General features: G+C 44.0%; 1 protein-coding gene across 25 annotated transcripts in view; it reads left to right on the forward strand.

Moving 5' to 3' along the window:
• Positions 1-19,868, forward strand: part of PPFIBP2 (PPFIB scaffold protein 2) — a 1,093,831-nt gene that overhangs the window by 873,757 nt on the left and 200,206 nt on the right. For all 25 annotated transcript variants that reach the window (XM_086955895.1, XM_086955898.1, XM_086955897.1 and 22 more), the window contains one exon: positions 14,346-14,421. In XM_086955895.1, the coding sequence (XP_086812021.1) occupies positions 14,346-14,421 (76 nt within the window). The remainder of the gene's footprint in view (positions 1-14,345; positions 14,422-19,868) is intronic.

Consider the following 19,868-nt stretch of genomic DNA (forward strand, 5'->3'; position numbering starts at 1 on the left):
CCTTTTACTTAAAATCCTCACATAGGGCAAAGCAGGGCACAGAGACAACTCAATAAGGATGGGTACTTCAGATTGCAGTTACCACCAGAACATTGGGATTTCATTCCAAGACCGCCCAAAAAATCATAGATGCCAAAGACCTCTCATAACTGTGGTCACGTTGTCACTTTTGTTATCTTTCCTTCACCTTGTTCAAATTTAGCCACTATAACAGAGCTCACAATTTTCGGTGCTGCTGCACTGTTGGGAAGTGTATCTAGGTTAGGCTGCATGAGGTCAAATACCTACTTCTGAATGTTCTGCTGAAGCTTTGGTTTCTGCAGCCAAAAGCTAAGTGCATGACGAACCAAGGAAATCTTTACCAGAGTGGGCCTGCCTTTGTTGGTAACCCTCAGCACCTTGTCACAGCAATCCGGATGGTTACAAATCTTCCAAACTCCTTAAGGTTGCATGATCTCATCTTTCTGGTAACCTATAGAGGTTTCAGACTGCCAGCTACATGTTATAGGATATTGGGGCACAGATAGCAGAGAGAGTCAGGCTTTATCACTCACTCCAGCGAGGACCATTCTGCAAAAATGTATTACCTTCCTTGGTCTGGAGAAGCACGTTTAAGACTTTTGTACAGGTATAAAGTCCATTTGTGTTTTGATTTCTCTGGGTTGGACCCCTTCTCATAGTAGTGACTGGCTAGTAAATCGTGGTTGGGCGTAAGTCTATTCCAAGGAAGATCCTGTTTTCAGTTCAACCCTCTTTTGCAGCACTCTTTATAACGTTGCTGCAGATTAATCAGAGAAAATCATTTGAAGGGTTTCTGTCAAATATTTCATGAACCCATGGTTACTCCGAGATAGCCAGCAAGGATCTTACTGGTTCAGGGCCCAAGGTTCTTTCTGTGGTGACATTAGGCTTATATCATTGCTTCTGTGTCTTGAGTTTTCACCTCCAACATAATAATAAAAAAAACTTTACCTCTCATAGTCTGCAATACTGTAAAAATAGTTTAGTTATTTCTGCTCTTAAAATCCATTTGATGCTTATAAAAATGTTTTTCTTACAAGAGTATATATAAAGTGAACACCTCTCACTCTAACCTACCCTTTATTCCTAACCTTTTTCTATGTAGACCAAACCTTAATTATTCAACGGATAAAGTACCCCCTGCCATATACTATAATGATATTGCAAGTCAGAGAGGTGTTCCATAACTATGTAGAGGAACAAGGGCGAATGTGGGTTCCTTTATAAGGTTATGGGACTCCAAGCTGACTTTCAATGTCCTTATCATCGATGCCAGTGGTACTTCATCCCATCTAATACATAGTCACACCGTCAAGTTTTCCACAAACCACTTAAAACGTTGGTGCGTATGTTTCATATCAAAGAGTGAGCATTTTCTGAAACATGAACAAGAAAATTGAACCTCTAGAGCAAAATTAAACTCCTTCAAAACCTGTTAGCTATTTGTTGCAAAAAGTTTAATACAAGTCCATTTTTTTGTTTATTTTTTTATAAGTTACAATAGTTCGGAATGTGTAGAATGTGGAGAAAGATTCTAACTGTTCTATAATTATATAAAGAGTGCAAAAAATAAACATGTTCTTTCTGCTTGTCACTGAAAGCTAGAAAAACAGCAAAAGAAAGTAAAGCAAGGTTTTGTTTTTGTTGCTGTAAACAGCTACTCCGTAACCCAGTGGCCATTGCTACCGAGCAAGGGCAGTGTGGTGTAGCAGGGATGGGAGGGACGGGGGATATGGGAAGAAAGCAGTTTCCTGGTATGGTCGGCCTTCACCTCTCTTACGTCCTCTTCTTTCACTTGCCTCAAGTTCTAGCAGCACGGAAGCGCACAGGCTTTCAGACTCCTCTAGCTAATCACGACACTGCTGTCACCAGCATGCCAGCAGCATCTTGGTCTGAGCGCCATAGTTTGGCGATCAGATAGGGAGTGCGAGGCTGTGAATGTTCTCCACCCAGGCTGTACAATAAAGCCGGGTGGTCTACATGCTAAGTGTGCATGACTGTTTATACACCAGAGGGGAGGGAGCACACTGCTTCTCATCCCAACACAGTTCTCCCCATTGCATCCTGATAAATGCAGTACAATTACTTTTAAAGTTGCTGTAGTTCTTCACCAAAGTTGGTACAGGTAGTGCTGTTAGCTCTAGACACATGTTTCTGGGTTTAGCCCTTCATCAGTAGAGAGCAAAAGTAATGTAGAACATAGAAAATTCATCAGGGGTTGCTAACATGGTGCCCAAGTCTTCACAGGTCAGAGTACCACTCCACAGGCACACAGGTGCATCCAAGGAGAACTCATTAGATCATTGGCACAAGGGAGTCTAGAACACTTCTCCCCATTGCAATCTGGTAAATGCAGTATAATAATTTTTAAAGTTGCTGTAGTTCTTTGCCAAGGTTGGTGCAGGTATTGCTGTTATCTCTAGACATGTGTTTCTGGGTTTAGCCCTTCATTAGTAGAGAGCAAAAGTTATGTAGAACAGAGAAAGGCATCAGGGTTTGCTAAAATGGTGCCCAAGTCTGCACAGGTCAAAGTATCACTCCACAGGCACACAGGTACATCACAGAAGAGCTCATCAGCTCATTGGCTCAAACCTTCATGTGCACTTAAACAGCGCCACCACTCCTTCCCCCTGCTATGCCCAGCCACACACCCCCCCACCCCCATAATGAAACTGAGCCATTGCAGTACGGAAAAATAAAATTATGAGAAAGTTGTGTTTATTATGATTTTATTTTTCCTTTTTGATTTACTCTGAGAGCATTAGTGCTGCTGTGACCTGACCTGCCTTTCACCTCGGTTGCTGACTGGCAACATGCATTGTGATGGCAGAACTCGACTGCAATAATGTATTACAGTTGAGTTCTGACATCTTTTCTTTATAACCAGCGTCTTGGTGCATCACAAGTCATCGATTATCAAGAAATTAGAGCCCTGGAATGTAGCATCCCATGTTTTTAAAACATTCCGAACTGTACCTAATTTCCTTGCCTGTGATAAGTTGCCTTATAGAGTTCATATGCTTCCTTAACACTTGAGATTCACGATAATATTGAGAGAAAATTCTAACTTTATGTTGTTGTTGTGGCTGCATATAAAACAACATTACATTGAAATGCAATTAAACAAACATAATAACGTTAAGGATTACGACGAGGATTGGCGAAAAAGAAATGGTATGCATCCCCAATTAACGGAGCAAAAACATGCTAAATAATTAACATTAAGTTCTTCGTTATTTAGTCATTAATATTACGGTCTACATATACGGATGTTTGTGGACCTCTTATGAAGGTTGTCTCATGGATGAATATGGTCATGATTAGGGTTGGCAAAATTGCAAATTATTTTCTATGTGCAATATATCAAAATTTGTGATAGTTACACATACTGCGCAAAATACATCTCGTGGTCATCTTCGTGAAACTTGTGCATGAGGGCGTAGCTTCTTTTGCAGTAATTGTACAAGATACTAGCTAGAGACTAATCCAACAGATATTTCTCATGGCCACAGCACACATGGGCTTCGCAGTTCCCCCAAAACAAACAAAAGATTACACAAAAAGGCTGAAATCTAATAATCAGGGCTTGTATCAAATTTGACTTGCTTACAATTTTTTTTCCAAACTTAGTTGCCGCTTTTATGCAGGAGAGAAGATTTACAAGCATGAGAGACTAAAAGCTGGCCAGGACACATTTGGCTTTCTGGCAGCCCCGACCATCAGTAGATAGGTCAGGTCCTGGGTGCCACTGGCCAATCAGCAGTGTTATGTGTACTTAAACATTAACCTACATTTTAAGTTGCATCAAGGTGTCTTTAAAATTGCAGATTTTGTTTGCAAGACTCCTGGATACCCATCAGTGTTCCTAAAAGTATAGTAAGAAAAATGAAAATGGAAAAAGGAGGGATAAATAAAGAAGTATTCAACAAATAGGAAACTAAAAATTCTCCTATCTCGGTGGCTTCAGTCCACTCTTGTAATACTATACATTCAATTAACCATCACTATACACAGAGGACGTGATTACATAATTTATTTGCAGTAATCACCCATGGTTTTTTATTGTAAGTTTTTTTTTATATACATATATATATATATATATATATATATATCTATACATCCAAGTAACAGCGTTTCATCTCCATGTGCTAGGAATCCTCCACGCCACAGATCACGCAGACACGGACCAATTGAGGTGCTAATCTCCTTTATTTAGTGCAAGTTAGCCGCATGACGTTTCGGCTCCGAGGAGCCTTGTTCACATATATATATATATTCCGTACCCGAACACTATACACCTTTATACATGTATATGTACACAAATATATACAAAAATATATATATAAACACAAAACAAACACATCAATTTGTACAAAAAACGAATCACAGAAAATTTTGTCTTCACCCACACATCGATACTGCTTAGTGTCCTATACAGTCTAGAAGGAACACATAGAGTTAGTCAGACACAAGCGGTCCCAAAGATAATTACACAGAACCTAAAACGAATGTGTCAAATGGTTTATAAATTCCAAAATATTTCAACATAAAGACTCCTCTGTAATGAAAGTGTCGACGCTGTCGCGTTTCGGCCTTCCAATCAATCTGGCCTCCTCAGGACAGGGTGATAAAGAACTCCTGGAGCCAATCCAATGGCATCCTGTGTAGGGGGCTCACAGTAGTTAAAACATCTTATGATTACTTGCTCTGTTTAGTTCAAAATGTTCCCAATAGGAAAGGGGAGGAGGGGAGCCCTTGCAGTAATCCCGCTCCACAGTCGCAATCTCCCTCAATGACAAACTATGTTCGATATAACTTCGATCCCTTAGTCGACAACAATCAAGCGCCATCCAGGTAAACCAATTACCGGCGTGTCCTAAAAGTATAGTAGGCATTATATTTGTCAACAGTAAAATGTTCTCTGGTTAAATAACCAGCTTCAAGAAGTTATAATATTGAATACTTACATCCACCCCAAATGGAAATGACAAGCTGCTAACAAACTGATAAAAGCCTTAGAAAAAGTAAAGGACAAAGAGGGTTCTGATTTAATCATCCTGGCAGGCGACTTCAACATGTTTCTTATTAGCTCAGATCTAGGTGATGGCCTTGACCAAGAACTTAAGGCCGCATATGGAGTGCCAAAACAGGGCTCCCCAAAAATTAAAAAACCTACAATTTGCTCAAAAAACTTACTACGGCAGTTGGAACACCTTAATTTAAGAACCTTGAACGGGCGCTACCATGAAGACAATCCACAGGTCGTAACTTTTCATTCAGAAAAGCAATATTCCCATTTGGAATACATATTTACATCTTTAAACATGATTGGCAGAGTAACAATGTTCAAGATAGGATGAGCGACCTCAGCGACCCCCTGCCTCAAGAAGCTACAATAAAAGTCGACTCACTTCTCGAGACTGAACCATACACAGGTATTGACATCAAAGTGACTTCAAATCTAAGGCGGCTTCGGTGCAATCCCAGTAACATCAGCTCTACAAGCCTTACAGCGAAAACTCTTGCCACTCAAGTGGCAAGCTCCACGACAAAATTGTCAGAAGTATGGCTAAACTTCATCCTAGCCATCAGTGAGGAATTATTCAAAGGGCCATCAAACAGGGTAAGCCATGAAAAGGAAGCATTAACCAAATCACAACCTCATTCAGACGATTAACTTCACCAAGAAAGCTACAACCAGGTCAGGCAGCTGACTGCCAGAATTTTAAACTTCACCTTTTGTATTGTTGTTTTTAAAAACTGCTCTTCATTACCTGTACTTCTGGTGTCCCCCTGGTCCGTCACGGCATGTGCCGATTGCACGGAGGTGCCCAGCACCATCTTGCTCTTGAAACTGACACACTTCCTGGAGCATATGATTAGCGCTCCACGCACAACAGTATCTCTGCTGCGGTCCCGCCCACTTCCTGCTTACTAGCAAGTGCGCTGGGCGAACGCACGCAGTGGACCTCATTCAGACGATTCACTTCACCAAGACAGCTACAACCAGGTCAGGCAGCTGACTTGCCAGAATTTTAAACTTCACCTTTTGTATTGTTGTTTTTAAAAACTGCTCTTGATTACCTGTACCTCTAGTGTTCCCCTGGTCCGTCACGGCGTGTGCCGATTGCACGGAGGGGCCAAGCACCATCTTGCTCTTGAAACTGACACACTCTTGGAGCATAAGATTAGCGCTCCAAGCACGACAGCAGTTCTGCTGCTGTCCCGCCCACTTGCAAGTGCGCCGAGCGGATGCGCACAGCGGGGCGCCAAAGGCAAGCCCATCTGCGCCTGTCCGACGCCAGACGCCAGGTACCCTGCCCGTTTCAAATCCCACTTTGGTTACCCTGACAGCCGATGGCTATTATACAATATACCAGTCAGGAGCTCCACTCCCTAAACTCTGCGCCTCACCCTCCACAGAGAAACCCCCTATCCTTACAGACCAACACCCGCATGGATCAGGAACCTTCCCCGTATACTCGGCAATACTTAAAGGCTCCTAGCTACATCAATCACAGTAAAAGTGGGCCTGCACTTCACTCACCGACAAACCTAACTTGCCTATACTGCAATGCCCGGTCCCTCCCTAAGCACGCACTTGAAATATAGTCGCTACTAGACACTGAAAAGCCAGACCTATTCTTTGTTACAGAAACCTGGCTTCAAGAGTCATGTACACCAGATATCTCTATAGCCCTACCTCATGACTATAAGATATATAGACTGGACCGATCCGGGAAAAGAGGAGGGGGCACTGCAATCATTCATAGGTCATATATTAAACTACACGTCATTGACTCCCACTTAGAAAACTGGGGCGAAATGTGCATCGCCACCATAAGAACTGGGACCGAGGAGTCATGGAAGGTTGCCCTCATTTATAGGCCCCCAGGTATTAAAACCCACTTTGTCAACAAACTCATGGAGATAATAGCCCCACATGTCCTGGCCTTCAGTAATTTCCTCTTATTAGGGGATTTTAATTATGACGCAGAACAAACCCTAGATCCTCACACCAGCGATCTGATTACCAGCATCAACTCCTTAGGATTAAACATGCTAGCCACCGACCCTACTCACATTGCAGGCCACTCACTAGATCTATTGTGCACAAACCCCCCGAAAGTCGAGATCAATCAAATACTGTAGTGTAGTTCCTATATTCCCAATAGGCTCTGCGCATTGGAATAACAAATACTATAGTTTAGACGTAGGACTGAGGTCGACTGGGTCTCTATCGAATATATTAGACTTAATTGTGAGTGCCAGCTAGCTCAGAGGTCACTAGCAACTTTCTCGAATTCACAAGAAGGGATTAGTTTCTCACAACTGCATAAACATGACAACTTTGTTTTCCAAGAATAAGAAATCAATCTCCAGGGTCGCGGAAACAATAGATAGCTATTTTACTCAGTCAATCGAGCATGCTTCGTTTCACCAGAGGTGCTGAGAAAATAGCGAGACGGGCGTTTTCAATAAACAGGATTTATTGAACAGTCTTCTTTCTCAAGCATAAGAAATGTACTGCTACAATCGTAATACTGGTTATAAAGTACAAGGTATATAATACAAAGAGTATTATAAAGTAGGTCTGTAAAAGCTTGATATGGTTTCTAAGCCATAAAATACCTAAAATACATAAAATACATACAGTGATAAAATAATGACTAAAAGTACTCAACTGGTGCTTCTAAAATACGCCTACCCCGGTGTACCTAACTTAAGTCTAGTACAAGGGAAGAAGTAAGTGAGGAATAGCTTAAGTTTAGTATTTCTCTGCCAAGAATCTATTCCAAAAATTCTCTAAGGGTCTACTCAGCTCCGTACCTTGGTTTTAGAATGAAGGAGGCCTTGTATCTCTCTCTCAGGACTCGATTTCCCAGCAACCCGCAAGGGTAGCCTGGAAACACTGGACCTGGATTTCTCGGCAGGAGAAAAGACAGAATCTCTCAGTGCGACTGCTGGAGGGTCGGCTTCCTTCGGTACTTGCTGCTGCAGAGCGTCGGGCAAGTAGATAGTCAATCTGCTTCAAACCACTGTGTGTTTGTCTGGGCAAATGTAGGCATATTTATACTTTGAAGCTGCTGAGTTTGACGTATGATTGGACTTAATAACATAATTGAAGACTCAGTTCTTTGAAAACTCCATGATTTCCTAGATTAATTAGTATTCGGGCAGGGGGATGTCCCTAGCTGCTGAAGGCGGGTTTTTCTAAGAAATAGTTGTTAATTCTCTGAACTTAGTGGAAGTAGCCCTGCCGTATTTGGACTGCATCGGCTCGGTCTAAATATGGTAATGATTTCTATGCCTATATAAGGATCGGGTAATCTATACCTATATAAGGGCATGAATCGGGAAGATTACACTAGGGTCCTAGATTTATCTACAACAATACCTTAGTCCAGACCCCAGTGATACCAAACTGAGATTCCAAAGGTGCATGGTCTCAATACAGGACTGGATGACCAACAACTTTCTGATGCTTAATGCTGGCAAAACAGAGATTGTGCTTTTCGGAAATGCCGACAAACATTGGACAGATGGGGGGGAGGAGCCAAGATGGCGGCCGGGACGGACGTTTGAGCTCCCGGCTCCGTGGACCGTCCGGCTTTCTTTGTCTATCCTGCACGATTCTCCTGTACTGCGCCGCCCTCTCGCCGTGGATTTCCGGCGCTGAAGCGACCGCCGTTCTTCTGACACCTTGATCGGCTGGATTGATGGCGGACTCGGTGTTTACCTCGACCTCCGATGCTTTCCTTTGTCCCCACGGAGATGGTCGCCACCGGATGCCGCAGGCTGTGGATGGTACGCTGGGCTGAAGTACGGTGGGTGATCGCGGGGGTGGCCACGCTTGCTGCACGACTGCTTTAGTACCCTTCCACCCGGGTCGGACCCCCCGTGACGGTGGTGGCATAGACGACGCTGGAGTCCTCCGATGCTCACTCTCCTCCGCCACCCCGTTGAAAAGCGAGCGGACTCCATTTTGGGGTATCCCCTGCGGTCACTGCTGGCTTACTGGCTGCTGGCTCTCGCCCTATACATTTTTTGAGGGGCGCACGGACATTTTTTGGGGACTGCACTCTAGGGTCTCCGGAACAAGTGGCTTTTTCGCTCGCCATTACTCGCCCGCTTCGGAGATGGCAATGGCGCCTGCTCATCCTGTCGGGACGAGGACTGCCCCTGGTTTCGTAGTGCCTGCGCGCCCTTGTGCCTCGAAGCTGAGTGCCGTATCGAGGGGGCAGAGGGAGCGTGCGGATCGCAGCTCGGCGCTGCGGGACCCGACCTGTGGAGAGGTGTTGACCGCCCTCGTGGCCTTGAAAGCGGAGATGCAGTGTACTGGCCGGGTGCTGACTCGGAGCCTCGATGAGGCACTGTCTACAACGGGCCGTTCCCGACTGGAGGATCCCCCGCCGCCCACGCATTCTTTTGGGGGTGGAATACTGTTGCAGAGCGGAGAGATGGTGGTGCGGAGTCCTCTTGGCAACATTGTGCCGCGCCACCCTGTCGACGCGGAAACTGTTGCAGAGACACCCCTTGTTCTGGATGCTGTGCCCTTGCCTCTTCACCACTTGTCGAGACCTGACTTTCCACGCCGCTTGCCCGACGTTGCCCTGGCTGTACCTACTGGTGGAACTTCAGTGGCATGCTACCGCTGTGTTTGGGGCCCCGTGGAGCGACACGTATTCTTTGTCCCCCTCCCTCGAGAGCGGCCATCTTGCCTCTTTGTCCTGGCTGGAGGAGGCTCGCAGCGATGGACGGACCTGCATCACATCTGCCGGTCCGGACAGGGGTGACGACATGACCGGTGTCGCTGTGATTGGACTGGCTGGCGGAGAATTGGACTGGCACACGTTCTGTACTATGGGCTGAGTAGTGTTTTGATATCCTGGGTTGTACTACATGTTATTGATCTCCTCTCCTGTTTCCTATTCCTATTGGGTCGAGGATCTATGCAGAGCTGAGGTGTTGGGTGGTATTGAATCGGAATCACCGGGTTCACGGGGGTCACTTGTTGCTGTATTGTGCTTGGCGCAGGGTGTATGGGCGGCACAGGAGTCCGGGAGTTCGATTGTTGGGTGGGCTCCTCCCCGCTTTTCCCTTTTCCCTTTCCCTTTTCCTGGGAGTAGTAGGGTAATGTACTCTTTCTTTCTCCCTGGGTTCAATCGTGATCTTATGGTCTTTTCCTTCTTTTTCTTACTCCTACTTTTCGGGTTCTTCTGGGGCGACAGACACGTAGCTAGGGGGGGGGTAGGCCATAGCCTCGGCATGCGTGTAGGGTGGGGGGTCTTCTTCAGTGAGTTTTTCTTTCTATGGGCCTTCTTTTTCTTTCTTTGTTCTTTTCTTCTATCTTTTCCAGGGTCAGTGGTGGGGACTGGTATTAGGAGGGTAGTGGCTGGGAGGCACATCTCGCTGCGTATTTCTATCCTGATGGTATTGTATTGTGCCTCCATTTTAGATGTGTTTCTTGTTAATTGACTCTCCTGTTGGCTGCTACCCATATGTCATATGATCGTCTGTACTGTACACTGATCCGTATTGTTTTTATTTCTCCTTACATACAAAATTTTAAAAATTAACCTTAATGTCTCCTGCCACTCGGTGCACGTAGATTTGATGTAAAGTGGGTTGTATGATGTACTGTGCTGCCGCGCCACCGAGTGGGCGTATACTTTGCTATCAAGCTTCGTCCTAGGGGTGACGATCGATAACAGGCTGTCCATGACTGAACATGTCAACAAAATAGTACACACAAGCTTTGGACTGATGCTCAGTCTGAAGAAAATTTTTAAATTGATCCCCCTTCCGTCCCGCGAATGCACTTAGTCCAAGGCCTAATTATAAGCCATATGGACTAAGAAAATGCTCTGCTGGCTTCCATAAATGAGAATCTCTTGGCAAAACTTCAGGTTCTGCAAAACACTACGGCCAGAAGGGTGCTTGATCTTCCTCCCACACCCCCTCTGTGCCCAGCCTCAGGACTCTGCACTGGCTCCCTATAAATAAACGCATAAAATTCAAGTTATGCTGCCTAGTCCATAAAACCATCAATGGACAAGGAGCAAAATATTTAGAATTTTTTTTAAAAAACCACTGTCTGGTCAGAACTCTCAGATCCTCCAGCAAGCTGCTTCTAACGATTCCCAAAGTTCGCACAGTTAGAAACGGCGACAGAGCCTTCTCCAAAATAGCCCCTGAAACCTGGAACTCCCTGCCCCAACACATTAGGACCGAACCCAACCATCTGAGATTCCGAAGAAACCTAATAACCTGGCTTTTCTAATCATCTGACTACTTGCCCCAGCTTTTGAGGATCTGCCAGCGCTCTGAGACCTACGGGTGATTTATGCTCTATGTAAATACAAATAAAAATAAAAAATACAAATACTCCAGATATAAAAACGCAAAAACAAGTAATTAATCGACCACTGAGACAGATGCGAAAAGATCCAACAAACCACGACTTACAAATTATCCTACCGAAAGCAAAAAAATTGCTAAAAAGGAAGAAATGGGGAAAAGAAGAAACAAAAAATGACGAGCTATGGGCGAAACTCCCCTACGCAGTAAAACGGCAAAACAGCTCAAGGTTCTGGCAAATGATCAAAAGAATAAAGAACACAGACCATCTTGGCCTAAACTCTAACATAATGGAGGAAGCATGGACAAAATACCTCTTCAAGCACTTTAACAGCGCAAACGCTGGCAAAGAGGATAGCTTTGAAGAGGTGGGGACAAAGGAGTCCTGCAAAGCAGCTCAGAGGGAAGAAATAGGCAACTACCACATTATGTCCACGACCCAAGAAACAGGCACTAGTGGAGCCGTGCTACCATCTTGTATGGATAAATTAACGCCCAACCCAAGTTCTTCTTTCTTCACCGAGTCTGGATATCTGGCCACCACACCAGCCGACGTCAAAAGGCAAATAGCCAGGGGCAGACTGACAGGTGCCCCCGGACCAAATGGCATTCCACTAATACTATATAAATCAGACGTGGAATTCTGGAGCGTAGCACTAATACCGATATTCAGAAATATGAAGAATACCCTGACTCTTCCGGAATCCTGGCATGGATCAGTAATAAGCCGAATCTTCAAATATGGCAATATGAAACTTCCAAATAATTATCGGCTTATTGCCCTCATAGATGTGGAGGCTAAATATTTTGCAGGAACCATACTTGAGGAGCTAACATCATGGGCATCTGAAAACTCTGTAATCCTGATCAATCCAACTGGTTTCTGCTGGTGTCAAGGGACCACAACTAACATCATGGCACTAACCCTGCTGATGGATGCTGTAAAAGAGACCAAATCTCCCCTATTCCTCCCCTTTATTTATTACACTGCCGCATTTGACCACGTGGATCGCAACAAACTCTGGCAGAAACTGGATAACTGGGGAACACCCATACATCTTCTAGACGTGTTGATATTACTCCACTCAAACACCTGGATTAAAGTTAAACTAGGAGCAGGAACACACCTCTCCAACCCTATTCCGATGACAAAAGGGTTAAAACAGGGTTGCTTGTCTGCACCGCTTTTATTTAACCTTTTTCTGACAGATTTGCCAGGGGAACTCGATAAATGCCTCTGGCATGCACCAAAATTAGGGAAAATTCCACTGTCCAAGTTGCTATAGGCTGAAGACTTGGTGCTGATAAGCCGGTCACTGATTGGCCTCCGACACCTTCTAAATGTAGCACACTCCTTTTCAGAAAGGAATGCCTTGCAAATAATTTTTAACAAATCCAAGGGTATGGCAGTGAACTACAGGAAAATCAATTGCCACGTAAACGGACAATGGCTGGACTTGGTAACCACCTATAAATACTTGGGAGTAATCTTGGACTACAAGAAATCGTTCAAACCCCAACTGGATTCCTTGCGAGAAAAGGGAACTGTGACTCACCTGGCGATAAAATCCTTAAAAGCCAAACTCCCCTATCTAACGCACAACCCTCTGCTTCAGGTTTTGCGCAAAAAGTTACAGCCGACTCTGACTTATGGGAGTGAACCCCTTCAAGGGAAGGACGCTGCATTATTGGACACAGTGATAGCTAACTCATATAGGGCTATCTTCCACCTGCCAAGATACGTCTCCCCGGTTAGAATTTGGTCTTCTGAAACAAACACTAGAAAGGCGGAGTGCATATGTTACCAGCTGGCACAAGATTCGCAGCGATGAGGTTGGTTCTTTAAACTCTAACCTATGGGAAGAGCTGCTCCAACATCGCAAATCCTCAGCCAGAGATTATCTATCTGATTAACTTCTGGGACTGTCAGGGCTTTGGGGCACTCCAACAAATCTCTTGTCGTTCAAAAAAGAAATATTAGCACAAATTCTCTCCTCCATTGAAAACAAGGAGGCACTAACAAAAAGAGTGCATGGCTGGATCACGCTCAGCAAGAAAGCAACCTCAAGCATCCACAAGCATATCTTAACATTGGAATGAACCAAAAGATGAAAGAAAAGTTTTTAAAATTACGCCTTGGCGTAATCCCGGCTACCCTGCACTTACAACCCCTGGGTGAGAAAAAACTGTTTGCAGCAGTGCCGCCTGTGCAAAGCTGACAAGACAGACATCATCCATGTTATGTGTATATGTCCTAAACTAAAGGATTTGAGGTACAATTTATTACGTCCCTCCTTCAAATCATATGGCGTACGGTCATGCAGGCAGGCTGTCAAGCTGTGCTTTAAACCCACTAAAACAAAATTAAACTGTCGGGTCATAAAGTTTTTTGAATTGGCAGAAAAAAAGACACAAGAGCGGACCAACAAAAGCCAGATGTTTGATGACCGCCGAAACATTTTATTGACAATTTTTAACTGATATTAAGTAAACTTGTAAAACTGAGGAACTCTCATATAATGAACTTTTAGCCATTTGTTTTACAATGTTTCATTGTTTTGTAAAGATTTTAATTAATCATGTACAAATAAACAAATTACCTTACCTTACCAATCTGAGAAGACAAAACACTTTTCATTTTTGGAATGTAAGAAGTAAGGTAAATCTTTCAAACATTTTGTTCTTGGGGAGAAGTGTTTTTAAAGTGCGTACTGTATACCAGTCCCATACGTATCACTCCTTGCATTACTAATTGGTTGTGCAGATCACATTATTCAGTACCCAAAACAAATAATGTTGGGCCCATTTAGCATAGATTAAACCAAATCAGCTTTGTATCTATTATTTTCCTGTATTATAGATATTTCAACACCTAGCGCATTTTGCAAGAAACAAGTAATATCTCTTCCATGGTATGCTAGTCACATATATAAATGATCTGCTTCTTTTAAATTTGTTTGTAGGATCATCGGATAGATGAATTAACAGTGTTGCTCAGCCAGTACCGAAGAGTGAAGGACTTTGTGATGGCAGCTCATGGTAATGTATTTGAATCATAAAAGTATATTTAACTTAAAGATCACAGAGTAATATTGTATTACCAGAAAAAGTTAATGGAATTGATGGTAAAAAGGATGTGGAATTGTACAGCTTTCATACTTTTTCAGTAAAATAAGATGTCCATCGTTTCCGTTCACCTTGTTTCTGTTGAGGTACAAAGATACATTAATTTAGTTTTGTTAAAAATGAAATCTGAAGCGGATTCTCATTTTAAAAAAAAAACGTTCTTGGTTCTGCTGGAAAGAAGGCATGTATACAGTAGAGCATCATACTATATCTTAAACACAGATACAAGATTCCAGATACACTGTTACAACGATTGTCGTGTAAATTCGACTTCTGTATAACTAAATTATCATGCAATATCGTTATTGAAAATCTGATTAGGTGCTGCCTATTGGTAAAGCCAGGGCTGGCTTTAGAGCTGGTAATGCCCGGTACAACATTGTTTCTTGGCGCCCCTCATGACCACTACCACCATGGATTCCCTCACCACCACCCTTTAACATTGCCCAAGTCTCCATAACCACTCTCTCTCAGATGCATATATAGCACTCTCTCTCTCAGATGCATATATAGCGCAGCTCATAACAGTGTAGGGTGTCAAAGCACTTTGCATCACACACACACATTACAGAGAGACAATCAATTATACGTTTGTAAATCAGTATAAAGGAAATGTTACATAAGACAGAGGACTACAAGGTGTAGGAGTCATATGTCCTCAATACTGGTGGGCAGTATAATTTAATAGTGCTTGGTCTAGAGAAGAACAAACTCAGAATTTAAAAAGGAACACCATAGTTGGGGGTTCTCTTTAATAACGAGGATAGATTTCTACCCAAATTCATCCTTTTTGCAACATTAATCTTTGCTCAAATCTATATTTTGCATCATGCATGCAGTTCATTATTTGATAAAAGTTAACAGCTCTGTATTAGGATTTTTACTTATAAATTGCAAGTAACAAATTGATGTCTCTTTTAAAAGAAGTAACCCACTGGCCTATTTACATTCTATGCACGTTGTAATCTGCAGGTACTTTTTGTTTTGCAACAGACGTACTAACCCTCTGCTCTACTATAGTGAGTCAAAACCCCAATTAAACAAAACTCCGATCAATCTTCAGGAAGAACAATCACAGGAGTTATCCTGCCATTTTTGTTGATAGCGTGGAAATTGCTGGAGGAAACAAACGCGGCTGCAGCTGCTTTAAAATAATAATAAACTTGCAAACACAACTCCCCCCCCCCCCGAAGTCAGCACCCGGTGTGGTGGTACTGGTCACAGCCGGCCCTGGGTGAAGCAAAAGTAGAGGAATAATGTTACGTCCTTAAATATTACAACAACTTCCCCTGCCATCCTCCCCATCAGAAGGGTGTGCCCCCTGCAGCCGACAGTTAACAGGAAAAGGGGGTTGATCTATTCAGTCTGTATTGTGCGTCAATGTCTAGCATCAAGGAATGTATGTTCCATGGGATGGGCTGGAGCATTCGATCAGTACTCCCTCCGTTCAGATTCTAGTGCGTGTAGGCATCTGCATCATGACTCAGTATGTGGCTGGGTTCTACACTGGCACCTAAATACACTTGTATGTGGATCGCATATGTTTGGTTAGGGTACCTCAGTATCTAATTCTTTGAAGGACTCCAGTACGAGGTCCCAGGCCATGGCAATGGGCTTTTTCTTCAGTCCGTGTTGTTCCTCCCTGCGTAGTGGCCCCCTTTCCGCCGAACCCCATCTTTCACCTCCTCCCTCCAGGCATGCAACACAAGCGGTAGCGCCGACTTCCAGTGCATGGTTACAAGGCATTTTGCAATTATGAGCACTAAGTCTGCAAATTTCACCTGCACCTTGCGTCCTCTCTGGTGTGGATAAACGCCCAGTAGACAGCTCTCCACTGTATCCCATGTGTGCCCCCCAACCACTTCCCACAGTGTGGCTGTGTCCAATATGAGGAGAGGGTGGGCAGGACCACAGCATGTGTAGTAGATCGGCGTCCTGTTCAGGACATCTGGGACAGTTTGCTGCTACTGCGGGGAACATAGTATGTAGTCAATGTGGTGTGAGATATGCTCTTTGAGTTATCATGAATTGTACGAGTTTGAGTCGGGAGTTGCAGGAGCCTCCCATTGGGTTGACGTGTAAGGAGGTTATAAACCTCCCTAGGTCTGTGTATCATCTAGCCTGTAACGGCAATAAGCGGTAAGGTAGATGTGCCTGATACAGCCAACATGTTAGGTGTCTACCAGTGCCCATCAGGTACATTAAGTGCAGCAGTTCATGCTTTGGTGGTTCAGTCCTGGTGGGAGCCCAGCTTTGTTTACTATATCACATCAGGCTTGCATGTAGGAGAAAGAAAGTGTCTGGGAGCCCCGGCTCCTGAACAAAATCAACATAACATAAGTAATTAGGGTACTACCTTCAACTAGCGCGGCTATAGTGGCCACTCCAACCTGTTCCCACCTGGAGAGTCTTTGGTGTGTCAGTATCCCAGTAGGGGCAGGGGTGAGTCCCAGGAATGGAATATTAGGGGCATATGGTGTAGTTTGTACTGTGTATTTTAGGGACATTCTCCAGTACGCCAGTGCCACTTTCAGTAGTATTGGGGTTGCGATCAGGGCACACACCCTGGGGCAAACTAGCGTGTGTAACATTCCACACACAATCATACTGGGAGTATATGCTATCTCCCATAAATTACGGCCCACTAGCCGGTAAGAGAGCCATTGCAGTTGGCTTACCATACAGTAAGCCCTAAAATCGGGGGGCCCCATGGCACATGTGCCCGACGGTAACTGTATTTGTTTTAGACTGTCGGTCAGCAAAGTATTTAATGTTTTAATAGTAGTAGTCGTAATTACCACCAGTAGGTTAGTAAAGCAGTATAGGATACATGGCAACATGACCATTTTGGTAATGGCAAGACACCCCGCCACTGATTGAGGGAGTGATGTCCAAAAGAGTGTGTGGACAAAATATAAAAAACACAAATATTGTGTCAAAAATATCGAGGACAAGAATATCGTGAAGGTAATTTCTTATGGGTAAGTACAGTTTTACTGTATATAACTCCACATATATATACTTTGACGATATATATATCTTCAAGGTACGTATATCTGGAGTTAAGAATAGTACATTTATACCTATCTATTTGCTCTTACCTACTCTATATTCTTGTCATCAATATTTTTGACACAATATTCTGTGCACACGATATTTGTGTGGTAGATATTTTGTCAGTGAACCTTCCAAAAGGCTATTTGGGAACACAGAGAGGTGATTGCCCTTTGTAAATTCCCTTCTAAGAGGTCCTGCTGAGTTCTATATATTCGGGCTCCCAGGTATTTGAATGTGTTTGGGCGGCAAATGCCACCTTTGTCGCCCCAAAGGGGACTTCAAGTTGTTCATCTCCTTCCAAAATGAGTATGCTTGTGACTTATGAAAGTTTATGGCAAGCCCTGAGATTGATTGGAATTTTGAAAAAATCTAGGCCATAGTGTGCAAACTGCTCTGGAGGTCCCTAGCATATTATCATATGCATATAGGGACAATGCGTGCTTCACCTCCCCAATTGGGATTCCCCAATTTGCTGCGTCCCGACAAAGCATGTGAGCGGTGGGCTCGAGGGCCAGCATGAAGAGGATAGGGGATAGCGGGAACCCTTGCCTTGTTTCTTGCTGTATCTTGTAGGGACCTGAGACGTGTGCTCTTGTGCAAGCCCTGACCATCCATTAAGTATATAATAATTTGACCCAGCGGGTGAACCCCTGGGGGATCTCGTATCATGTAAGGGCCGCCAACATAAACTCCCAGTTTAGTGTTACAAAAGCAGGGCATAGGTCTAAGGAGAGGCACTGAGTGTTGGGGTAGTGATCTGGAATTTCTCACATTATTTAGTAGAGTCTGCATATATTTAGGGATGTACTCCGGCCGGGCACAAAGCTGCATTGATCCAGGTCGATTAGTTTGGGGAGAAAGGGGAGGAGACGTGCTGCCAGAACTTTGCTTAATAATTTGTACTCTTTGTTTAGGAGCGATAGGGGTCTATATGCTGTGAAGTCTGGATGCCTGCCCAGTTTCAACAGTGATGTCACTAAGGCTTGTACTGTGGTTGGGGAAAGTGCTCCACCATCCAGCAAGGTGCAGTACAGCTGCTCCAGTCCGGGCTCCAATTGTGTGGCAAAGGCAAGATAAAACTCTACTGGTAGACCATCTAATCCTGGGGTTTTATTGCAGGGAAGGTCTTACGAGCCTCCCAGATCTCTGTTACAGTAATCAGTTCTTCAAGTGATTTTCTATCTGCCACAGTCATCTGAGGCAAATAAATTGCTTTAAAAAAAATCACTGATCACTTGTGGTTCTGCAGTCTGGTGAGCCATGTATAAGTGTTCGTAATACTCCAGGAAGGCTTTGTTCACTTAGTTCTAAGTGTCTGTGTGTGTGCACACAATGGGGTGGTGATTTCAAGTGTGCGCAGTGAAGAGGGGTCATCCCTTATCAAACGAGCCAGTAGAGAACCTCCTCTGTCCACCTCTGTGTGTATGGGCGGAGGTCTACCACTCGGAGACGCTCCAGCAGCTCCATGTACTCGCAACAGTGCATCCCAGACTCTCACCGGCACTCTAAAGTTGCCACCACGTCCATCTCTAGAGTGCACAGGCTCTCTTCTACCCTCTGTAATTCACAAAGGATAGTTTGTTGTGGCCCAACCACAGAGCAAATTGCTGTCCCCCTTGTTACCACCTTAAATGTGTCCCACTCTATTAGCGGGGTGGAGGCAGTATTCGTGTTAATCAAGAAATAAGTCTCGATAGTGGTGGCCATGTGGCCCCGGAAAGCACTATCTTCCAATAAAACAGGATTACGTTTCCACACCTGGACAGGTGTTAGGTACACGACCCCACAAAATTGTGAGTTCCAAGCAGGTATGGTCAGACAGTGTTTTCCCCAAATAGGTAGATGTAATGAATGTGCTTTTCGCTAAAAGGACATACCCAAACACTGCACTCCCACCTGGGAGACAAATTTACCACTGCACCTTTAATTATACACTTTGAACAGCACTTCCCGAAAGACGAGGCAAGAAAACAAATTCTGGTGCATTTAAAAATAACACACACAAGTTTATTAATGCAATGTTTAAAACAGTAGGCCAAATATAACAGTAAATGCAGATTCCCAAATATCAAGTGAACAATTAAATGAACAATTGAAATAAAATGCAGTAGGTACAAATAGCAAAGAGTAGAATATATATACACAATGGTTAGGAACACCTCACAGATGGAATAAGCATCATCCTTGCCAACTTAAGCTGGGGGGAGCCCTTCACCAGCCCAGGAAGCAGTTTGATCAGGACTCAAATTCCGCCACCTCCACAGCAATACGTCTATTCTGTGGTGAGCTTCCACCTGGCCCCC

The sequence above is a fragment of the Lissotriton vulgaris genome, chromosome 2_1 (assembly GCF_964263255.1).
Source record: "Lissotriton vulgaris chromosome 2_1, aLisVul1.2, whole genome shotgun sequence".
Lineage (NCBI taxonomy): Eukaryota > Metazoa > Chordata > Amphibia > Caudata > Salamandridae > Lissotriton > Lissotriton vulgaris.